Source organism: Anguilla anguilla, chromosome 14 (assembly GCF_013347855.1).
Source record: "Anguilla anguilla isolate fAngAng1 chromosome 14, fAngAng1.pri, whole genome shotgun sequence".
NCBI lineage: Eukaryota > Metazoa > Chordata > Actinopteri > Anguilliformes > Anguillidae > Anguilla > Anguilla anguilla.
The window spans coordinates 16,109,100-16,117,688 of NC_049214.1; the positions used below are offsets into that span (position 1 = coordinate 16,109,100).

At 38.9% G+C, this 8,589-nt stretch overlaps 1 protein-coding gene across 2 annotated transcripts; it reads right to left on the minus strand.

The window, feature by feature from the left end:
* Window positions 1-384: 384 nt before the first annotated feature.
* cacfd1 (calcium channel flower domain containing 1) lies at window positions 385-8,109 on the minus strand. Of its 2 annotated transcripts, none has more exons than XM_035391580.1 (5): window positions 7,259-8,108; window positions 4,933-5,005; window positions 3,931-4,056; window positions 3,503-3,610; window positions 385-2,670 (listed from the first exon to the last, which is right to left on the minus strand). In XM_035391580.1, the coding sequence occupies exons 1-5, from the start codon at window positions 7,368-7,370 to the stop codon at window positions 2,580-2,582; spliced, it is 510 nt and encodes a 169-aa protein (XP_035247471.1). In that variant the 5' UTR covers window positions 7,371-8,108; the 3' UTR covers window positions 385-2,579. The 2 variants fall into 2 exon arrangements, with proteins under 2 accessions (XP_035247471.1, XP_035247473.1); XM_035391582.1 differs by lacking the exon at window positions 385-2,670 and adding an exon at window positions 2,677-2,919 and having other exon boundaries at window positions 7,259-8,109.
* Between the last annotated feature and the right edge of the window lie 480 nt (window positions 8,110-8,589).

The following is an 8,589-nucleotide window of genomic DNA, read 5'->3' on the forward strand; positions in this document are numbered from 1 at the left end:
AATTCTTAGTTTTTGAACATGCCATGATGTGTTAAGCACCTGTTAACAATTGGTGTGGCGGAAATAGCTGAGACCAGTGATTAGAAGGGGTGTCCACATACTTTTGGAAATGTAGTGTATTTTTTACTGCTAGAACCAGTCTGCTGAGGTTTTTTTTTTTCTTTAAGATCAGCGAATGATTCTGATCAAGAAACCAGGTGACCTGAGCTAGCTGTGTAATCAACTGATGAACTCCTGTGCTACTAAAGTTCAAGTAACAACAAAAGCTAGCAGCTCTCCATGACTGGGAGTTGGGACCATTGGCTTAAAGACTTCAGATGGTCATTTTTGCATCACTTGGAAAGCTAGTTCTGCAATGGATAACACTACAGGAAAAAGTAGAGATCATGTAGAAAGGTGTTTATTTTTCATATAGGAAAACAAAACACTGATAAACAAGCACTGTTTATTAGCTTTTCAAGTTCATTATCCCAAAACAAAGCACAAAAAAACAACCAAACCAAAATAGCATTACTATGTGATGGTACACACACACCCTTTACAACAATCCAAGGCTCAGAACACAAAAACAGAAGTTGAGGGTGGGACATTGTATTCCATTACAATGGATTAAAGTCCTAATTAATTTGTCCAAATGGGCCACAGTTTGAGTTTAGACCAATTAGAATGCTGATAAAATATAACAACCATTTAATCTCTCCAACCATTCACAGACAGTTATGTGTATAGCAGTACCAATGTACACATTCCTGTAAAAGCATTTCATCTGACTAGTTGAAATGAAAAGGTACTGGACATGTGATGCTAGAGTGCCTAACAGTCTTCATTCACTGAATACTAGTGTTAATGGAATAAACACAGCGGTCAAACACACCAAAGCATCGAAGAGCTGTAATCAGGCATTGTCAGACAGAGAAAGTGTCTATACAGTCAGTCATTTAACTTTATTTACAACCTTGGTATGTTGGGTGTCAAATATCACTTTTTCTATATAGATTATGCAGTAACTTTACAGTATACTGTTTGCTGGTGGTGAATGTAATGTATGTACAGAAGCTGGTGCGTTAAATGATCCTTACTGTAAGGGTCATAAGCATTTTTCTTCTTAAAATAACCCTGCAAACACCATTTATGGATGTGCCTGATGAATTCCAGTTTACAGCGCAACCTTCAGCCCAGCATTCTGATATTGATATTAGTGCTGAAAGCTGAACTAGGTTGGTGATCCAAAGAAAAAAAGATGGGTTGTGCCAGCAGCTGCTTTGTCACTGTTATTTTGAATCCATTTTGCTGTAAAAGGTGGCCATGTACACACCTCCACTACCGGCTAATAAATACTGTATACAGTGCAAACATGACAGGAGGAATGTTACAGGAGAGAAAATGAAAATATCAGCTCTGACAAAATTTTAATTTCACTACCAATTGGCCATCCAGACAATGTAAAGACATAGTCTGTCCAGGTTCACATGTTGCTTCTTCTCCTTATAACCTGGAGGACTAGGCCATGATTAAACATTTTTCCACTACACATGCCAGACACACAAATACGTCCCTGAATCAAAAACCATAGAAATCTTGCCTGGCAAAAGTCTTGGAGAGGGGCTTTCAAGTCAAGCAACATCACACTGTAAAGGATAAATTGTCCCAGACTGACTGATTAAGAATGAAAAAAACAGGAAATGATTAGGCATATTTTTGGTACTACATAGCAGAAAATTAACCATTCTTGTTTGTATTATGCCACACAAAAAACCACAACCACACTTCAGCTTCACCACTGGCCTTTGAGTTAAGTATCAAGTAGGACATAAGTTCACAAAATAGAGATTTAGCAAAGATTTTACCCATGCAATGAGAAAGCTCTTATTTTTTGTTCCTGTGGTTAATATATTGTAGGTATATATTCGTTTTGCCTTAATACCCAAACATGCATTGTCTTTTCAAGAAGAAAAAAAAAACTAAATTAAAAGTACCATCACTTGCTGTACAGGAAGCCATGGTCACAATAAATACATTAAGAATTATTTTGCTGAATCACCAAAACTGTTCATTCACATTTCCTGCCCAATAGCATCCAATGACTTTGCTTAAACAAACATCATGGTCAATAATATTGTCTTTTTCCATAACATCTTCAATACCTTTGGATAATACCAGCAACCTGAAGTATACATAAACATTCTGTGTTAAAGACACAGTAGCCTTTTCCTCATAAAACCTCAAAATGAAAAAAAAATTAAATCAAAAAGGCACACAAAAAAGCATAGCAATGTTAAATAGAACATAATTTAAAAAGCATATTTTCCCACTCATAAGTACCACACATTTGGATACGACTGAAACCCCTTGAGAAAAGAACCCTCCCCCAGTACAGTTCCCAGGCAGTACAGAAGGTGTGTTTCGGCAAAAGAAATAAAATCAGTAACGGAAATGAAACAGTTCTGACGTGAGACTGAATCAACATGAGCAGCTATCCAGTGTACTATTCTACATTAGGATCTAGAATCAGCAGCTGAGAGAGGGGTCATTGGGATGTGTTCCCAACATGATGGTGTGCGGGGGGGGGGGGGGGGGGGTCACTGTGCCTCCCCATCGGTCGTCCCTGTTAGCTTCTCCTCATCCCCCGGTTTCTGATGCTGGAGTCGAGCATAACTCACAGCATCTCCCCTGAGAGGGGGGTGAAGGAAGAGTGGGGAGCAGAAGAAGATTAATTGAAATGGCCGATGTCTTAGTCACAGAAATAATTATGTACATTACTTACTTTAATTACTTTGCTAATGGTTAACAACATTAGTGCCACTGTTAACATTTTCTTCATTTAGTTATTAGTAACTAGAATTTTGCAGGTTTCTCAATGTTCCTTAATCTTAGCTTTAGTTCATTATTACGATTATACAGCTGACTTATGAACCAAGTCTACACAAATATTAGTCACGTTGGCAAAGCATATTTAATCAATTAAATAACAATGAATTTAATTATATTTAATTGAGAGAGGGAGAGAAAAGGGGAGAGAAACAGAGAATTTGAGTGGATAAAATCTACTATCTTGTCATATTCACTGAGTACACATTCTTTTAGTTGGTCAATTCATGAAGGCATTCTGCACGATGGCCAAAGATGCACGCACAGCATTACATTTTTCAATAACCATTTCATTTTGGTATTAACTGCATCTTCATAACACACAAAAACATGCTTATATACTAAATGAAAATGTAAGTTATTTATCAAATCAAGAAATGAACTGAAATGTAATTCATTCAATGTCCATAATGTTTTATGGCATTTATTTCTAAATGAATTAATTGTAAATTTCAGTTCCATTCAGTCAATTGGGAAATGTTACATTATGTATTATGAAGATTCAATAGTCTAATTTTATAGTATTATCAACAAGGTGCCATTAGCAACTGCACTAGGAATTTTAGTTGGAGTGAGAATGCTTTGGTAGCTCTGAATACTCAGTTATGAAAAAAAATCAGGAAATTGGTCTCACTTCTTCCCCAGTGAAGCCAGGCCATACAGGACTCCTGTTGCAAAGGCGATTGCGTTCCCAAATAACGTGGTGATAGACAGACTCAGAAAGACGGGAAACAGTGCCATCCTGCACACAACAGAGCAGTCTTACAATCAAAAGACACTCATAACAGACAACGGCATGTAGGCCTAATACTTGTTCTGATTTTTATCATTTGGATGATTTTAAGACCAAGGGTTCAGACAGCCCTGTGTTCTCAAATAAATATAAAATTCAAATGAATTAACATCAGGCTGATTCAGGTGACGACAGGCATACTTTCAGAAATCTGTAGGTGAACCTTTCAGCGCCACACGCTTGTAAAACAGAATCATTTGAAAATCCATGCGCCGTTTGGATTTCTCAGATAAAGGCCAGAGTAGAGATGTGTGAAAATGTGACTTTACCCGCAGTAGAAGAATGCTTTCTGCCAGGGTTTAAGCCGGTCAGCTCGGGCTGCCACGGCGTTGGCAAACTCAATGAACTGACAGCAGAAAGGAACCTCGCACAGGAACAGCACACAGGCATTCAATCTTCAAAGGAGAGACAGCATTAGACCAGAGGTAATGGAGCACAGTACATTCATACACCAGGAGTTTTAAACAAAAGGGCTATATTTCTGTAAACAAAGAGGACAATAATTGTAATATTCAGAATATATTTTCTCCTCCAAGGGGAATAAACCAAAACACAAATAATAAATGCGGTGCTGTGCCATCAAGACTGGAGATATGCATTTGGCAGGAATATTAATAAGAGTCTGATGAAAATGTCAGGAAATATAACAAAAAGGTCTGAAGACATTTTAACTGCTGCACATTCAAATTTTGTTTGCAGTAAATGAATATCCACTATTCAAATTCCACAATGTCCAAGTACATTTCAGTAAAATTACACAACTTCACAAAACAATTCAAAGCAAGAAGGCTGACTAAATGAAATCACCTAGCAACAGCTAAAGAGGGCATCATCTTCTAAGGTAGGATATAACCAAAAAAAAAAAAAAACTATAGCCTAATCTGCAAAAAAAGTTTGCAAAAAATATGCACGTAAATAAACACAAGCAGGTGCTGCATGCAACATCCAGCAGGTAGTAGAATACCTTGATAGTTTGTTCATGTTCTATTCACAGGTTGGAATACTTCATTATGATTACCTTTGTCCATCACTTGCACTAATATAAAGTACAAGTAGCATTACACAGGGAGAGAAAGAACAACTCTTTGCGTCCATTAAAATGACATGTTGTAAAGTCTCTACAGGAGGTGATATATTTTTCTCAGCTGCTCCACACAGAACTAAAATGATCATCATATACTTCAGGGCATGTATACAACCTCATAAAAAGAGCTATCAAGCCCCTGACCGTGCATTGCAGATCGACTGTAAAGCCAAATATTTGTACTTACACCATCCACACACCCGCTGCGATGTTCAGGGGGTTGACAGTGACACAGTTCCACACTCCTGCCACAGCACAGGCTGTGGGAAGAAATACAGGCTGCTTGTTTGCTTGTTTTCCACAGTCAGACAGAATTTTATCAACACATAAGAGTTACTTCTGCAAGACTACAAATACATACTGATTGGCATTGTGAAATACTAGAACTGTTCACAGTTAGAATTTTAAAACCTAATCCTCTATGTATTTTCTGTATAATGAATGCTTTGCAGTGACAAGGTTTGCAAACCATTCAGTCAGTCCACAGATTGGGGTATTCCAACTTACAAACTTCTTGTAGCCATAATTGGTTATGAAATATTCTCACAATTTTATCCTTTTGAAGGATGTTTTTTTGAATGTTTTATTTTGTTCCCAAAATTCTAAATCAGTGTTCTAGAACTCCATAGCTTTAGTACATCAGCATTAGAATGTTCTGACCCATGCAATGATACAGCCCATCCAATGTGTAAGTAAAATGATATTTGATATCTAGATGAGATTTTAAATAGGCAGAATTGCACATTGCATTTTCATGTTTATGTGTTTTGTTCTTTCTGTTTAACATCACTCCTTCAATGTTAAATTCTGCCATTTCCAGTCTGGTGTAAAGTGTGGTCAACAGTCTGGCCTAGCCACTGCTGCACACACGCTGGTCCACAGCAGGGGGCATTCACAAATACACAGAACAGAGAAACACACAAGATTAACAGAACAAATTCTCTCCTCAGCTGTTTTAAATATCTGCACTGTTTATTACCCGGTGTATTTTCCAAACTGGCAGTATATCTTACACAGAATACACTGAACATGCAGTCAGCCATGAACACAATACAGCTGCAGCTACTCCAATATCACCACAAGGGATTGGGGGACAGGAGAATACTGCAGGGAAACTGCAACACAGGTCCAGTCAACTGAAAGCATCGCTTCAGAATCACACAGACAGGCACACTGTGGACAGGGAGACCAATAATGGTGAAAAACGGACTATTCCACTTCCACAAGATGAGCATTAAAAAAGTCTGTGAGGTGGCTAACGGAGGCCGAGGCTCTGCTGTGAAGAGGATGGCGTTAGCACGTGACAACGAAGTGCACCATTACAGGATCAGCAGCGGCCGTCCGAGATGTGGGACTGCTTTGTGTGCAGAGACAGGAGGGCACTGAAAAGCCTGGAGGATGAAAGCCTGCTTGTTCACTGTGTGAATATTAATTCTGCTCAATTCTACCATCTCTACTCTCAGAGCGTTGACAAACTAGACGGGATATCCACATTGGTGGCAGGCGGTTTATTAGTCTTGCGGGTAAGGGAGAGGACAGGCACACTTCCCACTTAGTGTTTCATGTGGTGAGATATCTTCAGAACACAAAAGTAAATCCCAGATTAAATGAAGCCAACAGTGCAAATGACAGTTCAGCTCCATTATAGCTCTGTGGCATGGGGTTCATATTAAACAATGCCAGAAGATTTGCCTTTCACACCTCAATGTGTTTTTATTTGAAGGTCTGCAGTATAATCAATGGGTGGCCTATGTAGGCAAATAATTAAATATAATTTCAGTTGTCCCCCAGACGGAAACAACAGCACCAGATCTTCGGCTCTGGATTTATTTCCCTTCAGAAACAAGGGCAACTGCAGGTCAGTGAAAGACAGATGTGAACATAATGCATCTGTTGCATAAGGATCTGGGAAGGCCAGGAACTACAATCTGGGACAAATATTGGAAAAGCTGAAACTGAGGCCATATTTATTATTAGTTTTCAGCCAAAGCCTGAAACTACGGAGTCTGGTAACACGCAAAGACAATGGGCAGAACAGTGGCAACACAATCTGAGGCCACTTCTGAATGGGTTTGTCGTGTATCTTTTTAGGCATTCTCAACCCAAGGCAAACCAGACCAAATGTTATCATCAGGAATGGTTTGCGTAAGAAGCGTAAGTATCGACCACTTTCTTGTCACATGCGTCTTGTTACCAAAGAACAGGTTATGCAAACAGGAGTTACATCTTCCACAACCCGAAACAACTTCTGTATTGTTGTGGCACATGTAAAGAAAAAAATGTGTTTTGATGGAAAGCAAATGTCAGCTGCTTCCAAGAAGGAATAGGAATCCCTTTGTAGGTTGACTACAGCCTCACTATTAAAACAAAGGTGCAATTCAAGGTATGAAAGGCACACCGACCTGAACACAAATGAGATTGCAAGCTAGGTTTAAAGTCTAATGTGATACGATCGATGTAAACAGCATACCTATATGAAGTTATTACTTGCTAAGACTAGACGCCATACTTACAGATTCCGCCGATGACACCAGCGATCTTGCAGAGCCATCTGTACCACCAAGACATGCCATCGTCGTCAGTGTTGGCCTTGTTGACAGCACTAGGCTGCTCTGCGGAGCTCATTTTACTTCAGTGAATTATTCAGTGTTCTGCCGTATAAGTTACAGCTCACTAAACACTAGCCACAGGCTAAGCACCAATGTTCGGTTTGGGAATACAACCTCAGCTTTTCTGCGGTGCAAGGGTACGCATTAAAACAACTTTTCTTTTGGTATGCTGTCAAGTTAGTTAACGCTATATGGTATCATTTATTATTCAAAAGTGTCCATCAATGTAGCTTTAAGATGCATTTAGTTGACTGCTAGGTTTAGCTATCGAGGTAACATTAGCAGACGCGTGGCTAACTTATCACTAGCTTGCTGCTGACGTCCACCCTTTAGTTCTGTTAAGTTAGATAGCTTGCTAGCTATCTTTTCTGTCAAAGAATAATAACACGTTTTAAGTCAGTTCTCTTCCATAAACACAAATACAAAAATACCATACAGCGCCTTGCTCTGATTCTCACCCACACTTGACTCTTTCATCCGATCAACTTTTAGACGTTGTTACATTAAGGCGAGCAGCGGTGGGCTAACGTCAGTGTTTTTCTTCCTTCCAAACAAACAGCCCTTTAGAAATCTGACAGCCTTACTAGCTATTTTCTAGTACAACGTTAGTCTGTTTCATTTACATAAGTAGCTATAATTTTGGTATTTTTGTTTTATGTGTCATATTCGTTCTCCGCTGTCAGCACCAGCCCTTTCTTTTGTTGTTGGTTGTTTCCCTGGGTTTGTCCTCGTTGCATTGTGGGTGGGACGGAACTGGCTTACGTCATTTGAGTAGAACGAAGACGCCAGCATATGCAAACAGGAAGACTGAGTTTTTTTTTTTTTAAATATATAATTTCAATATAACCCGCATTGCAACATTTCCAGGCTCACTTGTTCCTTGAAACATCGCACTTGTTTCAATCAGGATTTGTAAATTAATTAATTCGGTGTCCTTAATTACAGCAGAAAAGAAGCATGGGAAAGAAAGGTTTGAAAGATAATTACCCAGCTACCTACTGAGATGAGCCTTTGAAACATTTTAAAACTCTTTTTCTGCATGCCTGATTTCAGAGCCAGCTTTTTGGCAATGTGTTTACCATTTTCTAAACACAAAAGTCTCAGGCCATTTTCAAATAATTGTGGTGCATACCCATTCCATGTTATTGGCTGGGGAAAAGCGCTTTAATCAACTTGGTGACAACAAAATTGGAAATAATCAATGAACATTTTCTGAAGACACTGCATGTACATGT

Excerpts from the sequence above, each read along its gene's own strand:
- cacfd1 (XM_035391580.1), bottom strand. The coding sequence starts at position 7,370 with ATGAGCTCCGCAGAGCAGCCTAGTGCTGTCAACAAGGCCAACACTGAC. Across the intron at positions 4,057-4,932 it reads GCAGCGGGTGTGTGGATGGT|ATTGAATGCCTGTGTGCTGT; the intron begins GTAAGTACAAAT and ends TCTCCTTTGAAG. Across the intron at positions 2,671-3,502 it reads CTGGCTTCACTGGGGAAGAA|GGGAGATGCTGTGAGTTATG; the intron begins GTGAGACCAATT and ends CCCCCCTCTCAG.